The 21,534-nt window shown below is 36.5% G+C and overlaps 1 protein-coding gene across 3 annotated transcripts in view; it reads left to right on the forward strand.

The window, feature by feature from the left end:
- Positions 1 to 21,534, forward strand: part of LOC120081226 (RING/U-box superfamily protein) — a 38,883-nt gene that overhangs the window by 12,139 nt on the left and 5,210 nt on the right. For all 3 annotated transcript variants that reach the window (XM_039035934.2, XM_039035935.2, XM_039035933.2), the window contains exons 5-8: positions 7 to 187; positions 7,366 to 7,427; positions 11,250 to 11,331; positions 12,304 to 12,361. In XM_039035934.2, coding sequence (XP_038891862.2) covers positions 7 to 187; positions 7,366 to 7,427; positions 11,250 to 11,331; positions 12,304 to 12,361 — 383 coding nt within the window. The remainder of the gene's footprint in view (positions 1 to 6; positions 188 to 7,365; positions 7,428 to 11,249; positions 11,332 to 12,303; positions 12,362 to 21,534) is intronic.

Here is a 21,534-nt window from a genome sequence, read left to right on the forward strand (position 1 = left end):
TTGTAGGACTTCCCTTGCATTTAGACTCATGCCCCAGACCAATGCCATATTAGACTGTTCTCCCATTGCAGCAGCTGGTCATGTTGTTCCCCAAAGATATGGTCCAGTCTCTGTTAGCCAATTCATGGATGATCTTTCTGCTGAGGAAGATGTATTATGTACTCATCTGGATAAGGATAACAATTGTGTAAGTCTTGTAATCTCTTTTTTTGCAGGAGCACTGTTAAACTTGGATTTCTTGTCATGACAAGCCATTGCTGAGATTCATAGTATGAATAGCTTCGGTGCAGATTTTAACACTATTTTCGTCTTCCCCCTTTCCTTTCCTTTACTGATATTGAATTCACTCAATTGATGATTTCCTCTATGTGGTATTTGGTCTGCTCAATTCATAGTATGATTTCCTCTGTTTTATTTTATTTTCTCGCTATAAGTTAATATTAGTTGGAAACCTATTATATAGCTCTACATCGTACTCTTGTCCTCCACTTTTGTTGTGAGTTGGTTAAAAACTTAAAAGTTTGTGGGCAGGTGGGATGTGCTGTGATTTATCTTTTTAATAAGCCTCTTTTCCAAATTCGTTTCCTCTTCAAATGTGTTCAATTGGCATGTTTTTAATTTTTCTTCAGACCATTTTTTCTCGTTGTAATTTGGTTCTAGCCTTGTATTGGCAAGTTTGTTGTTTTTTCAATTTTTGTTTCTATTATATACTTTGAGCATTAAACTCTTTCATTATTTTAATGAAAATCTTGTTTCCGTTTCAAAAAAAAAAAGTAGTTTCTTGGAATGCAAGATGTTTGGGGGGTAAGGAGAGGAGATTAGTGAAGGAGGTTGTTCTGCTGGAAAACCTTGATATCGTCATTCTTGTGGAATCTAAACAGGGGAATTGTTGTAGGGAGTTGGTTCAAAGTATTTGGGGTAGAAGATTGGTGGATTGAGTGTGTTTGGTGGCTCAAGGTACCTCGAAAGGTATTATTATGATGTGGGATAGTTTGGTCGTCATGTCGTTAGAAGTGCTTAGGGGGCTTTTTAGTGTACGGTTGGGCGTTTGAGGTGTACGATCCCCCTAGCAAAGAGGAAGGAAGGATTTTTGTAAAGAATTAGGGGGGCTCTTTAACTTGAAGGAGACTTCAATGTGATCCGTAGCCCTCAGGAGAAGGCAATGGGGAAAGATTGATGAGATCTATGAAAATCATTGATGTAGCATAGGAGATAAAAGGAGAGAAATCTCCAATAATAAAATCAAAGTCTTTATTTTGAATCAAAAATTGCCAATACAATAAGACAATATCTCTATTTTTTAGAGAATTGGAAAGTAAATTAATCCTAATTTTAATTAATTAAAGAAACTAATCCTAATCCTAATTAGTCAAAGAAACTAATTCTAATCCTAATAAACCAAGGAAACTAATCATAATTCTAATTGATCATGGAAACTAATCCTAATCCTAATCAATTAAGGATTTGACCATAATACCCTAACTTATCCCAATCCTACTTCATCAATCTTTTAACAAGTTGATAGAAGAGTGTTCTCTTTACGATCCCCCTTTGGTTAACAGGAGATTCACTTAATCCAATAGCAGGTTCAGAAGTCACATTGATAGATTTTTACTTTCGAAAGTGTGGATGGAAGTATTCCGTAATGTGAGGCAATTCATAGGCCCTAGGATCACTTTTGACCACTGCCTTCTATGTCTGGTCTCGAGTTTGGTCAATTGGGGCCATGCTCCATTCTGGTTCGAGGCTGTCCCATCCCTCTTTTAAGACCTCCTTTTCCTCTGATGGCAAAGAGAGGCGAAAGGAAGAGGGGAAGAGTTCATTCGAGGAAAAACTCCTTGAAAAAGGGTCTTTCAAGTCTTGGAATAAGGAGGTTTTCAGGGATGTTGAGTTAAAAAGCAAAAGGTTTTGGGGAGGCTCAAGATTTTGGACAATTTGGAAGAGGATATTTGGTTGGGTGATAGACCCCTTCAATATTAGTGTGGTTCGGCCTAGAGCTTTTTGTTTTTATGTTTGAGGAGTTGTGTCATTTGCACTTTATTAAAACGGGCCAGCCTTTGCGGTTAGCAAACATTTGCACTTTGCATTGGAATCTACAAGGAGAGAGGAACAATAAAGTGTGTTTTAAGGCATGTAGCAGTCTAGGGAAGTTCTTTCCTTGTTAGGTTCATACCTCCCTCTAGGCTTTGGTGTGTGAGGACTTTTGTAGTTATCCTTCAAGTCTCATCTTCTTTGGCTTTAGTTTCTCAAAATGATTTTGGAGGAAGTAATTCTCAATATTCAATCTTCAATGGGTTTTATGTAATATCTTCAATGGTTTGATCGGTATGAGATTGCTCGTGTCAAAGCTTCTTCATGGTGCTCTCTTTCTAGACTCTTTGTTGATTATTCTATCCAATACATTTGTTTAAATTGGAATGCATTTACTCTTCTTCTATTAGCTAGTTTTTGGATTAGTCTTATATTCTTGCCATCTTCTAGTAAGTTTCATATTTTGTTAGTCTTTTTTTTCCCCTATATTGTACTTTGAGCATCAGACTCATTCCATTATTTCAATGAGAAGTCTTATTTTTGTTAATAAATAATAAAAAAAAGAAATAAAAACACTTTTACGTCTCATCTTTCTTAACTTGGACTTGCTCTTTAGCTTGGCTCGCTTTTTGGTTTTTTCCCCTACATGCCCCTTGTATTTTTTTCATCTTTTTTTTTTATGAAATATGCCAATAAAAAATGAAATAAGACATTATAAATTGTTTGAGTTGAATGTTCCTTCTCTCGAGGAAATTAGAAGAGTGGTTTTTGGCTTCAATAGAAATTAGACCAAAAGCATTGATGGTTTCACCATGGCTTTCTTCTTGAATAATTGGGATTATATTCAAAACTACCTCAGGAAGGTTCTCAGCGATTTGTATGAGAGGTATCTAGATAAGTCCCTGAATGAAGCCTTCATTTGTCTTTATTCTCGGGGAGAGGGTGTGAAGAGTAAAGGATTCCATACGCATTATTTTACATGTGTCTATAAGATCCTCGCTAAGGTACTCGTTGATGGTTAAGGAAAATCCTTACCACCTTAGATTTTCAAGAGGCCTTAATTGTTGGAAGGCAAATTTTGGATCAAACTCTCATAGTCACGACCTTACTTGAATAGGATCTATTCTATAGGTTGTACATCTGTGTTCTTGAGTTCTAAGGATCAAACCCTCGTAGTCTAGGAAAGCACGGCCACTTCATTTTTGATGGAGTGTCCATGTTAAGACACATGTTCAACACCGACACACTCAAACACGTGCCAAACACACCATTTTGCATGTCTTGTTTTTTTTTTTTTTTTAAATCATCGAACATCGGGGGATATGCTCAAACATGCCAAAAAAAAGCTCTATATTCTATTCCTTTTCCCTTCGGAGCTTTCTTTTTTTTTTTTTTTCACCAAACGACCTCTATTGGGCCATTAGATGTTGGAGGGCGTCGGTTGGTTGTTAGAATGGTGACAACTTGCGGCAATAGTGGCGGATGAGTGGTGAAGGGAGGGAGGACTGAACGAAACTAGGGAGGAGAGTAAAATAGGGGAGAGAGAGGAAGGGAGTGTCCATGTTTTTTTTTTTAAAAGGAAACAAGCCTCTTTATTAGAAAAATATAACGAGACAATGCTCAAGGTACAAGAGAATTATACAAAGAGCACGAAAACAAAAAGGATCAAGAGACGCACTTGGGCATCTCGACTAGATTGACATCCCCTTAGTGCCCTCATCATGTCCATATAGGAACAACAAGACCATAGATATAAAAGAAAAACGATACAAGGATAATCCAAAACTAAAGCCTGGCTGAAACTTGAAACAAAGGAATAAAAACCAAAACTTCTAATGAGCTGTGGAGATGAATGCCTGCCAATTCAAACATAAATCTTGTAAAGAGAAATCTTCAAAAAGAACTACTTAAGGAGCACCATGCTGAAGCATTTCTTTGCGTTGAGTCATATTGATCCGTCCAACTTGTTTCTTTATCATGGAAGATTCTTTGATTTCTTTCAAACCATAATTCTGCGAGTAGAGCCTTAATCATATTAATCCAAATTAACCTCGATCGCTTCTTAAGAGAAGGAACCATTAAAAGTTGCTGGACATTACTTCTAAAATTGTCTCCGAACACCCCAACGAAGTTAAAGTTGGAGAAAAAATTCCACCAACAGCTTGCTGAATATGAACAATTGAAAAAGAGATGTTGCAAGTCCTCCCTGCCTTTTCACATAAAGGACAAATAGAAGGCGACAGACAAGCCAAGTGGAGATTTCTTTGCATGACTTAGGAGCAGTTTAGAAGCCCAAATAGCATTATCCAAATCTGAATGTTAACTCTCCTCGGACTTTAGTCTTCCATAAAACCTTGAAAAGACGTTTATCCACAGGGGACGAAGGGGAGAGGTGAGTGGTGAGAGATTTAATTGTGAAAATACCTGAAGCTTCCAAAGACCAAGATCTTGAATCAGGGCTGTCCAAAACTGTCTTGCCAGCAATAACAAGGCCTGAAAATCTAATATTTCCTCATCTTTAAGCAAGCGACGAAAAACAATGGACCAAGAGTTCAATGAATGATCCCAATGAGAAGCTATGGAACCCTTTGGCAACAAAGAGATCCCATACAAGCTTGGATAATGAGTAGACAGTGGGATTGAATCAATCCAAGGATCGGTCCAAAAAGCGATTCTAATACCATCCCCAAGATTAAAAGAAGCCAAAGACTCCACTTTTAACCAGCTTCTCGAGATGCTAATCCATGGGCTTCTCAAGCTATTCCCAAACTTCCCCGTTGAGTGCCAATTGAAAGGGCCTTTTCCATGGACGCTAGCAATCACCCGTCTCCATAAGGAATTTTCCTCCACCGTAAAACGCCAACCCCATTTTGCAAGCAGAGCCGAATTCTTAATTTTTAGCCCCCCCAAGCCAAGACCTCCATCACTTAAGGACCGTGTGACAATGCCCCATTTCACCAGATGGTTTTCTTTGCTTCCTTTGTGCCCTTTCCAAAAGAAATTTCGCATTATCCTTTCTAATGTAGATATCACTTTTTCTAGCATTGCAAATAAGGATATATAATACGATGGAAGATTGGAAAGAACTGAGTTGCATAAAGTTGCCCTTCCTCCTCTTGACAGGTTAAATCTTTTCCATTTATCTAGTCTTTTATGAACCTTATCTATCACTAGCTGCCAAAAAGAGGCTTGCTTTGGATAACCCCCTAGTGGCAAACCTAGATAATTAAAAGGCAGCATTTCAGCCTTACAAGTGAGCAAACCAGCCATTTGTAGCAGTTCTCCTTCATCTATGTTGACTCCACTTCAGACTGATTTTTCCCAATTCATCTTCTGCCCTGAGCACCATTCAAAAAGACTAATGGCCTCTTTCAGTTTTAATAGCATTCCGTTATCATATTTGCAAAATATGTGGGTGTTGTCTGCAAATTGGAGTAGTGGAACATGAATCTTCTCCTTTCCAACCACAAAGCCTTCAAATAGACCATTTCCATACAACTTGTCAAGAATAGCACCCAACACTTCACTGACTAGAAGGAAAAGAAAAAGAGATAAAGGATCACCTTGTCTAATCACTCTAGACGTGAGAATATGACCTCGTGGTCTTCCATGGTATTTGGTCAAAGAATGGAGTGTCCATGTTAAGACACATGTTCGACACTGACACACTCAAACACGTGCCAAACACACCATTTTGCATGTCTTGTTTTTGTTTTTGTTTTTTTTTAATCATCTAACATCGGGGGATACGCTCAGACACGCCAAAAAAAAGCTCTATTTCTATTCCTTTTCCCTTTGGAGCTTTCTTGTTTTTTTTTTCACCAAACAACCTCTATTGGGTCATTAGATGTTGGAGGGTGTCGGTTGTTAGAATGGTGACATATAGCGATAATAGTGGCGGATCAGTGGTGAAGGGAGGGAAGACTGAAGGAAACTGGGGAGGAGAGTAGAATAGGAGAGAGAGAGAGAGAGGAGAACAAAATCGAGGAGGTGGAAGAGAAGAACGGTGGCTGAAGGGAGAATGACAATGAGATGCTGGGGTTTTTTTGTTTTAATGTGTTGGGCCTTTAAATGTGAGTTTTATGGGTTGTTAGGCTGTTGTCTTTATTTAGTTTTAGTGGGCAGTAATTTATTGGGTTTCTTGCATCATTTACATTTTAAACTAAATTAAGCTTTTTTTCCCCCTTTTTTCTTTTTATTTTGAAGCAACTTAATAAACTGCATATTTGTAGTTACTTTTCATTCACATTCTTTTATAAATATAAAAGTATTTTAGATTTTATCTTTTAATATTATTTAAATAATAATAATAAATAATAAATAAATAATGTCTTTGTGTCCTACATTTTCAGAAATTAGCGTGTCCCCGTGTCAATGTCGTGTCCTGTCCATGTCCCATGTCCTTGCTTCATAGCTTGTAGTTTATGAGGGTATTGAGTACGGAAGTCGTAAGCGAAAGGGGGTTGTTTTCAAGATTGAGTTTGAGAAAACTTACGACCATGTTGATTGCTATTCTTTCGGAGATTTGGTTAGAAACGAATCGGAGGATTTTTTATCATAAGGCTCTGACATGGTTGATTCAGTGGGAGTCTGCTTGTCCCAAGGCTTCTTCACGGTGTTTCTCATCCAAGCATTTCATTGATTATTCCTTTCAAGATCTTTATTTGAATTGGAACATTTTTATCTTTCCATCTTAATTGTCTTTGTATTTTTCTTTTGTTATCATTTCTTTGTAATTCATTAGTAGTTTTGTTTCCTTTTCAAAAAGGATAGGGTCTTAGTGAAAAAGGCTTTTAATTCTCCCACCTCTAGGAGTGCTTTTTCATTTTTCTTGAATATCGCTTGCCTCTTATTTTGTTTGATTGTTTCACACATATCTTGGTCTGTAAAGTTTTTGTAATTATTTTGTTTGATTGGAGCTCCTTCTTTTGTGTGGCTCATTTTGTTGTATTTCCCTCGTATTCTATCATTTATTTTCATTGAAAGCCTGGTTTCTTATTAGAGGGAAAGAAACTATTTACATTAAAATATTCTAAATTTGGGTCCTATCCAGATATACTTTAATATTTTTTGTTAATCCTACTGCGAGAAGTTGTAGAATGCATTAGCAAGAGTCAAACAGGAGAATGAATAGTGACTGAATAATGATATTTTGAAGAATTATAATACTAATTTGTTGGTTTATATGATATTTTTGAAAAATAATTTCAATTTTTACCATGACATTCAAGCCTAGTTAAGCCCATGTGCCTAGTGGCACTATATTATTGAATTTTGTAGTTTACATGATGACAATATTTACTTTTTTGTTAAAATGTTCTTTTTAATCTGCAGATAGCTCGAAATGATCAAAATAAGGAAGCCTCGCTAAGAAGTGTTCTCTCAGATCCATTATCGTGAGTCACTTTCTGATGGTGCTTGCATTTTCTTTTCCTCCTAGCTTTTCTGTAATTTTTTTGGACATCCAAAATTTGAGCTAACCTTTTAACCTTTCATTGGAGGTTGATGTCTTTGGAAAGCAAATCTATTATACTTTGTGGTATCACATCCTACGCCCTACAGCATTTGATCTTTCAATATTCTTCAGATATCAACCTAAATTTGGGAGTTAGGGAAGGATCTGGACTCATTGCCTAGGAATTCTTCATATATATAAATATAAACTTTTGGAGTTTTAAAGGGAGAAATTTGGTATTTCAGAAAGGTTTTAACATAAAAGACCTTCTTGTTTCTCGCAACAATATATTTAGAACAACAGAGCTTACCATATGATCTATTGAATCAGCCCTTGATACTACAGAAATTTCTCTACATGGAGTTTGTAGTATAGAAATTACTACTTTTTTGGGTGACCTTTTTGTATATCAGGTATTCTTTCTTTTGATGATTCATAAAAAGGAGGTTATGGAAATTAGTCCAACTTCTGTTTGTACCAATTGAAAATCTGATAGGGGCATTTGGGACAAGGGGTGGAGTTATGAACTCCATGGAGTTATGAATTTTGGGAAATTGTGAACTCCTGGAGACTACAGTGTAAGGAATTAATAAGGTATAAAATTGATGTTTTTTTAGCAGTGGGATTCACAAACTCTTTGGTCAAATGTGGAGTGGAGTTCTTACTTCCCAACTCCTTGTCCCAAATGCCCATGTATGGACTTCCTAAGCTTCTCTCTCTCGCTCTCTCTCCTTTTCTTTTCTTGTGTGTGTATGTTTCCTTTCAAGTTCTAGGTCTTTCTTCTATTTAAATTTGACCATGGTATTATTGCAAAGTAAGAAAGAAAAGAATTATTCAATAAACTCATAGATTTATTCAATAATATTCTACATTTACCCTTATGGTATTAGAGCAGGCGCTCCTATATTCAAACTCTTGCAATGTTATTTCTTCCCCAATGTATATTGATTCCCACTTGTTTGGTCTTCTACATTTTTCCAACCCACAAGTGAGGGGAGTATTAAAGTGTTGGTATAATATTAAATTTACTTTCATCCATCAACTTAAGCTTTTGGGTCAATCAGTAATTTAACATGGTATCATCGAAAAAAAACCTAACTTTTGCCGTCATCGCGCTTGACTGCCTCAGCCCACTCGACTACGCCATTGTAGGTTGGTGATTCATCATGGATGATGCAAGAAGGGCCCCATCCTCATTCAGTTTTGCAATTCTTCGACCAAGAACCATGTGCATGCCACCCCAATCATTCGTGACCACGTCTCTGTTGCCATCGACTAGAATTTCACACTGTCCACTTGCTCCAACCGTTGCCAATCACGGCTGTCCAATCACCTCTAGCTCAGTTCACGGTTGTTCAGTTGGTTCAGTTCACATCCGGTCATTTTCAATTTATCTTCTATCTTTTGGTTGTGGCTGTTGAAATATACTCTTTTTTGGATTTACATTCCGGTTAGTGTCTTTTCAAGTTCTCAATGCACACTGTGTCAAACAAGTCATTGATGACCAACTTCCTTTTTGGTCCCAAAGTGTCGAGGTGTGTATGTGAGGAACCAAGGTAGTATGGGCTACCTTTGTCCACACATCGATTAGAATGGAAGTCATTCTAACAACGATATCAGAGCCAAGCCACTTAAGTACCACATTAGTCATCCCATTCTAACCAATGTGGGACAAAGATAGTCCATACCACCTTGGTTCCTAACAACACCCGATCCCTAGAAAGCTGACGTCCCAGAGGCTAGACCGACGATGCTTCACTTGGAAAAACCCAGTCAGAACCCTCTGCCGGTGCTCTTCTTCGGAACGTCGACAATCGGCTCTGATACCATTGTTAGGTAATTAAGCACACCATAAAAGCCAATTATTGAGGTGAGAGAGTCAAGCCACTTAAGTATCACATTAGTCATCTCATTCAACCGAATTGAGACAAAGGTAGTTGATGCTACCTTGGTTCCTAACGATACCCCATCCCTAGAAAGTCGACATCCCGATGACTAAACTGACGGTACTTCACTAGAAAACACCGGCCAGAACCATCTGTTGGTGCTCCTCTTCGGAACATCGACAACTGACTCTGATGCCTACTTAAGCATCTTGGAGAAACACACTCCAAAAGTCAACTATTAAGATGAGAGAGTTAGGCCATTTAAGCACCACATTGGTCATCCCATTTTAACCTATGTGCGACAAAAGTAGCCTATACTATCTTGGTTCCTAACAGTGTATTTGTGGACAAGGGAAGACGGGATACATCAACGGAGACAAAAAGGCACCTGCCAAGGCTGATTTGTTGTGACTTGGTTAATCAATTCCATGACTAAGGAAATATCTTCCGACTATATTCCCTGACTAAGGAAATATCTACCGTGAAAGACTTATGGGAGAATGTTAACTAGATGTATTTCAATCGAGCAGCCAATCATGAATCCTTGAGTTGAATCTCAAACTAGGTAATATTCAACAAGGTAAAAGCCGACCAGTATTTAGTAGGATTTGGATCTCTTTGATAATTATGAATGAGAATCAACAAATGATGAAGTGCACTATATAAAGGTCAGGGAGGAAGATTAATGGTTGGGTGATATAATCCTCTTTTGTTTTGCTTTTTCCTGATTATTCCATCTGTCATCTTGGTAGAATGTTTCGGTGGTGCTCGTTTTGGCTCAACTCGCCCGTGCTTCCGTTGCTTGTATCTAATAGGGAAATAGGTGATATTGTTTGTCTTCTTTCTTTGTTGGGGGATTTTCAATGTTCAACTGGAAGAAGGAGATTCAATTTGGGTGTCCTAGCCCTTCGGAGGGCTTTTCCTTTCATTCATTCTTTCTTTGTCTTGTCAACCCATCTCCCTTGAGAGAGTTGGTTTTCGCCTTAGTGTGGAGGATGAAATTTCTCAAGAAGGTGAAGTTTTTTGTCAGGTAGGTTCTTCATGGTAGGATGAATACTTTGGAATGGGTGCCAAGGAAGATGCCTAACTTCATAGGTTGTGTTGCTGCATTCTTCGCAAATGACCTGTAGAGGACCTCAATCATATTCCTTGGAGTTGTGACTTTGCATATATTGTGTGGACTTGCTTCTTTGATGAGTTTGGTCTTGATTTGGCTAGACAATGTGGTTGCATCTAAATGATCGGGGAGTCCCTTATTCACTCTTTCTTTAGGGGCTATTTGGCCCAAGGAGTTAAGGGAGTAGGAGTTGGGAGTTGAGTTGTGAAGTTCACTCCTTGTTTGGTCAAGTAGTTCGTGGGCCCCTCGACCACGATTAAAAAACATTAATTTTATGCCTAATTAACTCCTGATACTATGGATCCTAGAAGTTCACAACTTCTTAGACTTCACAACTCTACTCTTTGTCCTAAACGTCTCTTAAATGAATAGGGAGAAAGGAAAGTTTTCATGGCAAGGAAGGCGGTGAAAGGAATAATAGACCTTTAAAGGGAAGAAGCTTACCTTCTTTTTTTTTTTGTTTGGTCCTTTGCTATGTTCCATGTTGCCTTGTGGGCTTCAGTTATGAAACCTTCTTCTAATTATTTGCTTAGTTTTATCTTGCTTGATTGGAGGTTGATTTTTTAAGTAGCCTCCTCTTTATATGGGTTTTCTTCTTCTTCTACTTCTTTTTTTGATATGCTCTGGTATGCTTTCGTTTTTTTTTTTTTTTTTTTTTCATGAAAGTGTTGTTATTTATTATTGAAATAGATAAGTAAATAAATAAACAAACCCTTTATGTTTTGATGTTTTTCCACTTTCTCCTTTTCTCCATTCCCAGAGGTGCATTCCTTGAGGATGCGATGTTTGTTTCATGTGGACATTCATTTGGTGGTCTCATGCTGAGGAGGGTCATTGAGACGGTAAGAGCATACTTCTCCTCCTTCCATCCTTTTTTTTTTTTTTCTCTTTCGGCATTTCCATTCTTCTTTGCATATTCAGGATATGTGATTGATCTTCCTCAGTTCTCAAATAGATTTAAAAAACATGTCACCAATATTTAGTCTCTATGCTACTACTGTGAACTAAATGAAGAATATCTAAAATTAATTTATTTTTTAAAAAAGGGATTAATTTAGGGAAGCCTATTTGATACCTCTTGAAAAATACTTTTTCGTCCCTAGATTTTAGTTCTAGTTTTTATTTGGTCCTTAGGTTTCAAAATGTTACACATTTAGTCTTAAGTCTTGATTTTGGTTTTAATTTAGTCCCCCAAGTTTCAAAATGTTACTATTTACCCTTGAGATTTGAGTTTTATTTCAATTTGGTCCCTAGGTTTCAAGATTTTATATTTCTAACCTAAATTTTCCATTAAATACTCATTTTCAATCATTGACGTCAATGTCTGTTGATTAATTTAAAATAATTATGGAGTAAAATTTTGAATTTATTTCTAAAGTGATGAAAAATGGTGAAACTTAATTAATTATAATTATTTTAATTATTTTAGATATATTAACATAATTAACAATATGAGTATTTAGTGAAAAATTATGGTTAAAAGTTTAAATCTTGAAACTTAGGGACCAAATTGAAACAAAATCAAATGTAAGGGTAAAATTGTAACATTATGAAACCTAGGGACTAATTCAAACCTAACTAAAAACTTTAGAACTAAATGTGTACCATTTTGAAACCTAGGGGACCAAATAGAAACTAGACCCAAGATCTAAGGTGGTAATTTTCCCTTTTTATTATTATTCTTTTAGCTAAACCAAAATCTCATTATGGTTAAAGTATATTCCTGATGTGAGATTTGATATTATCGAATGGATTTCTAATATCAAGGTACTAATAAATACAATTGGTAACTTGAACTTTTGTTTGCTTGACAGTCAAGGTGCACCATTTGCAACTCAGAAATCGATGCTGGGTCTTTGATTCCTAATCTAGGTATCTTTGTTTACATTATATTTTTGTAATATTTCATAGTTTTATGTATGTGTGTGTGTTTTTATGAATATATATTATGTAGAAATTGGAGGAATAGAAATATTAATCTCCTTTTCTCTTATTTAATATGTGCAGATTAGGTCTTCTTATATAGGAGAAAGACCTTTTACAAATATGGAAAGAATAAAGACAACAAAGGAAAAAATAAACGTAAAGACAATAAAGGAAAAAATATTCATATACAAATGTAGAAATTCTAACACTCCCCCTCAAGCTGGTTTGAAGATGTCTTCCATAGCCAGCTTGTCAATCAATCTGTCAAATTGTTTCTTTGGAAGCCCTTTAGTTTGCACATTAGCAATTTGCTCTAATGTAGGAAGGTAAGGAATACATATTGTTCCTGCTTCAATTTTTTCTTTAATAAAATGCTTATCAACCTCAATATGTTTTGTTCTATCGTGTAGAATTGAATTATGGGCAATAGAAATTGCAGCTTTATTGTCACAATAAATCCGTATAGGCATACTCAAAGAAATCTTCAACTCTTCAAGTATCCTTTTGATCCATATGCTCTCACAAATTCCATGAGCCAAGGCTCTAAACTCTGTTTCAATACTACTTTTGGCCACCACATTTTGTTTTTTACTCCTCCAAGTAACCAAATTTCCTCTAACAAAGGAACAATAACCAGAGGTAGATCTTCTATCTGTAGTACTTCCAGCCCAATTTGCATCAATATAGACTTCTATTTGGAAGTGAGAATAATATCTAGATCAGTTAAGCCTGCTTCATCATCACCTGTGAGAATAATATCATATACATAAACAATCAAAATTGAGATTTTATTATCCTCTGAATGTTTATAAAATAATGTATGATCTGCTTGACTTTGAAGAAATCTATAATTGGACACAACTTTTCCAAAACTCTCAAACCAAGCTCTTGGAGACTGTTTAAGACTATAGAGAGATTTTTTTAATCTACAAATTTTACTACAACCAATCTCTTTCTCAAAACCTGGTGGTAGGCTCATAAAGACCTCTTCCTCAATATAACCATTTAGAAAAGCATTTTTCACATCAAGTTGGTTAAACAGCCATTCTAAATTAACTGCAAGAGACAAAAGAACTCTAATAGAGTTGATCTTTGCAACCGGGGTAAGTGTTTCCTAATAATCAACTCCATATGTCTGAGTGAATTCTTTAGTTACCAGTCTGGCCTTGTATCTTTCAACACTACCATCAGTATGACACTTTATGGTAGACACCCATTTACACCCCACTGGTTTCTTATTCTTAGGTAATTCTACTATTTTCTAAGTTCCATTTATTTTAAAGCATTCATCTCCTCCATAACTGCTAATTTCCAATTTGGATCATCTAAAGCCTCATGTATATTCTTTGGGACAAACAAGTCATCAATCCTTGATGTGAAAGATCTATGATTATTTGACAATTTTTTATATGACATAAAGTTTGCAATAGGATAATTGGTACAATTGTGAATACCTTTTCTAAGGGCAATGGGAACATTGAGATGAGACACTACTGGAAAAGTATTTTGAGTAGTTGAAGGAGTAGGAATAGAAGAAGAATTACCAGTTTCTGTCGTCGGGGTCTCAGATTGGTCGTGTGAAGGATCAACTATCTTGTCTTGGTTCCTTTGATTGAATTTTCTTCTAGTATAAAACTTAAACTCAGGCACTCGATCAATATGATCATTTTGTAGTATTTCTCCCTCTAATTGAGAAGTTTCTAGACTTGGCATCATAGATCTAGTAACATCTGTACGATTAGGATTGGAGAAAGGAATACAAATATCCCAAAAATTTTCTTCCAAATTTGACTTATCCCCCTGAAAAGAATTTTGAGGAAAATAGGGTTGATTTTCTAAAAAAGATACATCTATTCTCACAAACAGTTTTTTTTGTCAAAGGATCAAAACATTTATAACCTTTTTTATTTAAAGAATAACTCACAAAAATGCATTTAACAGCCCTATGATCAAGTTTGGACCGGAATTGATCTGGTATGTGAACATACTACCCAAAAACTTTGAGGGGTGAGTTGACACACAAAAAATATTAAGTAAAAGCAAAAAATGCTCTCCCCTCTCTCCTCCCCCCTCGTCCCTCCTTCCCTAGCCTTCTCCCTTACTGATCCTAATCCCCCCACCCTCCTCCTCCCTCACCGATGCTAAGCCTCTCCGATCAGTCACTTTGCCTCTTCTTTCCCTTGCTCTATCTATTTTCCAGTGCCCTCCAAAAAGTTTCTTACCCCCGATTCAGACCTCATGGAAATAAAAAGTTGCAAAATAGAACACTTTTTCTGTATGTGGAAAGTGCTCAATGGAGTATACATAGAAGATATGGAAAAAAGATGAAAGATACTATTCTCTTATCCATTGTTACAATGGCTAAATGAAGGACTAAAGCAGCTGCTGAATGGACCAACGTTTGAATTCTTCCTTCTAAAGGAAAGAGTGGATCAGAATGTCATCCATCTCTCCAAATTTCATGATAACAGGGGATGGTTCATGGAATGCGCGGTCTGGCCATGGACAGGAGGTAGAAAAAACATACACATCCCTTATGGTGATGGTACAACTGGATGGCAAGACTTCAGCGATATGGTAAGTGAATTCTTAACCTCCTTACCCTCTTTTGACCCTTCCCAGGTTGCATCCCCTGTTTCAGAGGTTATTAATCCATAAAAAAAGAAACCAGTTATAGAAGAAAAAACAGAAGGCATACCCTGCAGCCTACCTCAAACTCGAAGCTGAAGCATCTCAAGCAAACTTTCTGGGTCCAGAAAAACCAAGAGGTATTCAAAGAAGACTTTAACCAGCTTTGGATCATCTCCAAACTCTTTGCTTTTAATGAGTTGAAGGAAATAGAAGAAAACCTGAAACAAGTCTTCCATACACCAGTTATCATCAATCCTCTATTTGAAGACAAAGCCTTAATCAAGCTAAGCCAAGGGAAGCTAGAAGATCTGATTGAAGCACCTGGAAAGGGCCTTATCATCTTTTATTTGAAAGATGGAATAAAGAAAAGCATGGCAGACCTACTACAATAGTGAAAGGATTTAGGGGTTGGATCTCAATAAACAACCTACCTTTGGATTATTGGTGCATAGCCACATTTGAAGCTATAGGAGCATATTTCGGAGGACTTGAAAGTGTAGCAAGTGATACTCTTAATTTCATCAATTGTGCTGAAGCAAGAATTAAAGTAAGAAGGAATAGTTGTGGTTTCATACCAGCAACCATAGAAATAAAAGATGAAAAGCATGGAAACATTTTTCTAAATTTTGGCGATATACAATGTGATGAGCTTGTCTAACATCGCAAAGGAGATCTTCTCAACCAGTTATCCAATCCAATTGATATTTATCGAGTTCAACAAGCCATGAAAGACGAAGGGGTAGAATTTGAAGAGCTTGAATCAGATTGGTCCTTTCTTCTTTCCTCAAACTCTAAGCCGAATTTTGCAAGAAATCCATATGCAGCCTTATTAAGGAGCCCCGTTCAACAAAATTTGAAGCACCAGCCACACTCATTTTGCAAGAAAATAGCAGAAGAATTCGAAGACACTTCAAAACCCTAAAGAAGTTTTAAATATTTCAAAAACCCGCGAAGGAAATTATCAAAAAGAAGGCCAAAAGTCACCTCGACTTAAGAGTGAGACGTCTTTTCCTCTCCCTTTTCAGAAGATCCCGAATTTGTCAGAGGAAGTAGAAGAGTTCACTCCCTTTTTACAACAAAAAAAAATCATTAAAACAGCCGGTTGGAGAAATGGTAGATAAAGAATCTGAACAGCCACATTTATTGAGGAAAGAGAAGGAACCTATGGAATTAATACACATCGAATCCCCCCTTGTTCAGCAGAAAAGTAAAAAAAAAAACGGCTCTCTCTCATTTAATAGGAGCCGTTACACTCTCTCTCCTTCATTTGACAATTTAAACCTCAAAAAAGCAGTTACAACAGGGGAAATTTCAACAAAGAAATTCGATTTTGAAGCTATCTCTGCAGTCAATCCCTCTTCAGTCAGCCCTACACAAGTTACATCCCTTCAACACCATAAAGAAGATATTGACTTTGAGGCTCCAACAATCTCAGAAAAGGGGTCACATCTTTTCAAACCTTACCCCAATCATTTTGTGCGATGAAATAAGTCAGCTATCAAGTCATGGTCCTCCATTTCTAATTCAGATTTAATTGAAGACTGTTGCATAAGACTACAATTCCCAGACTTCAAATCAAAAAGGTCAGAAAGTTGTTCTTTCATTCAGCTTCCTTTGAATCAGCTATCTTTCATTGCTTTAGACCCAAGTTCCTCTCTTTTACAAGACTTTCCACTTCATGGACTCTCCCATGATTTTGAAAATACATCAATAACAAGTGTAAGCAGTGAAGAAATTGAAAAAGATATCCAGGAAGTTGAACAATTCTCAGCAAAAGATCTCTTTGGTGATGGGGATACTTTAAAATTCTCTTCCAAACAGAGGAAATTCAGGGGATTGAAAAGAAAATTCCATCGTTTTCAACAGAAATTAACAAAGACTGCATACCTCAAGAGCTCAATTCTCTAATTGAAAACTGTGAACTTACTTTTGGGTAATCAATATCTAGAGCTCTTTAAACCTCAATAGCAATATGAAGATTATCTCATGGAACATCAGAGGACTTGGAGACAAGGAAAAAAAGATTGGCAATCAAAAAACTTTTGAAAAAAATAAACCCTGATATAGTTCTTCTCCAAGAAACAAAGAAAGACAGCTTTGATCTACCTTTTATTAAAAGCTTATGGAGCTCTAAAGAAGTAGGTTGGGCTTTTGTGGAAGCTTCGGGAAGGGCAGGAAGTATTCTATCTATGTGGGATGAAGCTAAAATTTCAGTTTCAGAAATTTCAAAAGCATCATACTCTTTGACTTTAAAATGTCAAACAATTTGTAGAAAAAGCTGTTGGATAACAAATGTGTATGGTCCGAATTGCTACAGAGAAAGGGACAGACCTTGGGCTGAATTATCTTCCATATTAGAATCTTGCGATAAGCCATGGTGCCTCGGAGGGGACTTTAATTGCATCCGAAGAAGACAGGAAAGACTTCCAATAGGAAGATCTACCAGAGAAATAACAAAATTCAATAATTTTATTTGAGAATCAAGTTTAATTGAAATCTGTATGTCTAACGGAAAATTCTCTTGGTCAAGAGAAGGAGTAATGCCATCAAGATCCCTCATCGACAGATTTTTTGTTTCTCAAAATTGGGATGAATTCTTTGAAAATTCAAGAGTATCAAGACAAGCTCGAACCACTTCCGATCAATTTTTCTCTTCTTTTTGAAGCTGGTGCATTTGAGTGGGGTCCTTCCCCTTTTAGATTCTGCAATAGTTGGCTAAAAAATAAGGAATGCTGTAGGATAATTGAAAATTCTTTGTTGATAAAAGGGCAGCAAGATTGGGCTGGGTTTACTTTATATTCCAGACTAAGAAGAGTAAAACAGAGTGTTAAAAAGTGGCTGACAGAGCATGAAAAATAACAGAAAATCAGAGAAGAAACCTTGCTGAAAGAAATCAGTGAAAGAGACCTCCAAGCCGACAGCTTTGAGAACTTTTTAGTAGAAGAAGATATGAGATTATCCTTAAAGGTTGACCTAATATCTCTTTACCAAATAGAAGAAAGAGACCTAATCCAAAAAAGCAAACTGAATTGGCTTCTTTTGGGTGATGAGAAAAATTCCTTTTTTCATCGTTTCCTTGCAGCTAAAAAAAGGAAGAATCTTATTGCTGAACTATTCAACGACCAAGGATTGCCAACCAAATCTTTCAGAGAGATTGAAACTATTATATTGGATTTCTTCTCCAATTTATACACAAAGGACTCAGATACTTGTTCAGTTCCTTTAAATTTGGCTTGGTCAAAAGTCTCAACTGAAAGATAACACTCATTTGATTACAAGATTCAACATAGCAGAAATTAAAAGTTCTATTCAAGCTTTAGGTAAAAACAAGGCTCCTGGACCAGATGGCTTCACAGTAGAGTTTGTTCTGCATTTCTGGAATTTGTTGAAGGATGGTTTTAGAGATGTCTTCGAGGAATTTTACCTCAACGATAAACTCAACTCTTGTATTAAGGAGAATTTCATTTTCTTGATTCAAAAGAAGGAGGAAGCAGTAAGGATAAGAGACTTTTGACCTATAAGCCTTTCTACTATTATTTATAAGATAATAGCTAAGGTGCTTGCGGAAAGGCTCAAGGTGATCATGCCATGTTTAATAAATTCCACTCAAAGCGCCTTTATTGAAGGAAGACAAATCTTGGATCCAATTCTTATAGCCAACGAGGCCGTTGAGGAGTATAGAGCTAAAAAGAAGTAAGGTTGGATACTAAAGCTTGATTTGGAAAAAGCCTTTGATAGAGTTGATTGGGAGTTTCTTGAAAAAGTACTCCATGAAAAAGGTTTCCACTCAAAATGGATATCTTGGATTATGGGTTGTATATCTAATCCTAAATTCTCCATATTCATCAATGGAAGGCCTAGAGGAAGAATATTGGCATCAAGAGGAATTAGACAAGGAGACCCCCTTTCTCCTTTTCTTTTCCTTTTAATTAGTGAAGTACTTTCAACCTTGATCAAAATAATTCATGAAAAAGGTTTGTACGAAGGTTTTGTGGTAGGAAAAGATAATATCCATATCTCAATTCTCCAATTTGCAGACGACACTCTCTTATTTTGTAGAAACGACGATGGAATGTTAGAGATTCTCTGGAAAACTCTTACATTATATGAATGGTGCTCCGGTCAAAAAATAAATTGGGAAAAGTCAGCCATATGTGGAATTAATATTGAAGAATCCAAGCAAGAAGCCGTGGCATCAAGGTTAGGCTGTAAATCTGTACAGCTGGCTTTTTTATACTTAGGCCTTCCTTTGGGCAGTTATCCAAAGAAATTAGACTTTTGGCAGCCGGTATTAGACAAGTTTCAAGGTAAACTCGATAAATGGAGAAGGTACAACCTCTCAAGAGGTGGTAGAGCAACTCTATGCAACTCAGTGCTTTCAAATCTACCGACCTATTATATGTCTTCTTTCTTAATGCCAGAAAAGGTCATTTCTTCGATGGAAAGAATCATGAGAAATTTCTTAAATCATTTGGTAAAATGGGAGATTGTATCAAAAAAAGTTGAAGATGGGGGGCTGGCACTAGGAGGTTTAAAAAACAGAAATTTGGCTCTTCTTGCCAAATGGGGATGGCGTTCTTTCCATGAAAATTCTTCTCTATGGGCACAAGTAATAAGGAGTATTCATGGCAGAAGTTGGTGATTGGCACACTCTGGGAAAGTCCTTTTGTAGCCTCCGAAGTCCTTGGATTAACATATCAAAAAGCTGGTTGAAAGTAGAAGCCTTGGCTGTCCTAAAACTGGGAAATGGTAGCAGATTTTCTTTTTGGCACGACTCTTGGGCTGGTAATTCACCCCTTAAACTCTGTTTTCCCTCTTTATTTAGAGTTGCTTCCAACCAAAATGGTTCTATAATGGACCATTGGGATTCACAATCACTCTCTTGGTCTTTACCCTTCAGAAGACTTTTGAAAGAAGAAGAAATACATGAATTTCAGACATTGCTTTCCTTGATTTCCAGCATAAAGCCTTCTTCCAAACCTAACTCTCGATCTTGGTCTTTAGAAACAAGTGGTTCATTCACGGTAAAATCATTGTCTAACCATCTTGCCTTTGCCTCATCTATTGACACCCACCTTTTAAAAGCTTTGTGGAAGACCAATAGCCCTCGAAGAGTGAACATTACAATTTGGATCTTGCTGTTTGGATCCTTAAACAGTGCTTCAGTTCTGCTACACAAGCTGCCCTCCCATTTTATTTCTCCGAATCAATGTGTTTTATGTAAATCAGCAGGGGAAGACTTACAACACTTGTTCTTTGACTGTTCCTTCGCAAGAAATTGTTGGTTAGTCCTTTTAAATCATTCAACATCAGTTGGGTGTTCGACTTTACTTGTAAACAGAATGTTCAGCAGTTACTCACTGGTTCTATCCTCAAAAAAGCCCCATATCTGATTTGGTGCAATGCAGTAAAAGCAATATTAGTTGAAATTTGGTTCGAAAGAAATCAAAGAATCTTTCAAGATAAAGAACACACTTGGTTCTTCCGCTATGAGGCTGTCAAACTTAATGCTTCTCAATGGTGTTCTCTTTCAAAGCACTTTGAAGCCTACTCACTTCAAGACATATATTTGAATTGGCAAGCATTCATCTTCCAGTTTGAACATGGTTTAAGGAGGAGGATCAGCACTACCCAATTTTGAAGACTCAAGTAGCTAGATTTATTTTATGATTCTCTTGTTTCCCTCTTGGTCTGTATTTTGGCCATAAAAAAGAGTGCATTTTCTCTATTTTCTCATTGTTTTGTAAGCTTTATATTTTCCGTCTTTGTCTAAGTTCTATGGATATGATGAGGACGCTAAAGGGGTGTCAACCTAGTTGAGATGTCCGGGTGCGTCTCCTGATCCCGTATCTTGTATCGATCCTATTCAAGTACACATCTCTTGTACTCAAATTCACCAAAAAACTCATTAAAGTATTCAGTTCCATTATCAAAGTGTAACAGATTTTGGTTTGAAATTGAATTTCAATCATATTGTAGAAATGTTTAAAAATGTCTTTCACCTCAGATTTTCCAGCATTAAATAAACCTAAGATAAACGAGTATGATCATCAATAAAAGTAAAAAACCATCATTTTCCACTATGAGTCGTAATTTTAGGACCCCAAATATCGGTATGAATCAAATAAAAAGATTTCGAAGCCTTGTAAGGTTTTGGAAAATATGTGGACTAATGATTCTTTGTGGAAATGCAACTTTCACAATCAAGAGATGAACAATCAATTCCCTTAAATAAATCTGGAAATAAATATTTCAGATAAGGAAAACTGGGATGCCCTAGTCTATGATGCCACAACATAATTTGTTCTTTAATAGAGAGAGAACTAATACTACTAAGACCTTGAGTTATTTTATTGCTAAAAGAACCTTCATCAAAGTAGTAGAGACCATCAAGCATCCTAGCACTCCCAATCATCCTCCCTGAATTCTGATCCTGAAAAATACAATGAGATTCAAAGAATGTAACACAACAATTAGAATCTTTGGAA

The sequence above is a fragment of the Benincasa hispida genome, chromosome 7 (genome assembly GCF_027475165.1).
Source record: "Benincasa hispida cultivar pf3 chromosome 7, pf3_genome.v1.1, whole genome shotgun sequence".
Lineage (NCBI taxonomy): Eukaryota > Viridiplantae > Streptophyta > Magnoliopsida > Cucurbitales > Cucurbitaceae > Benincasa > Benincasa hispida.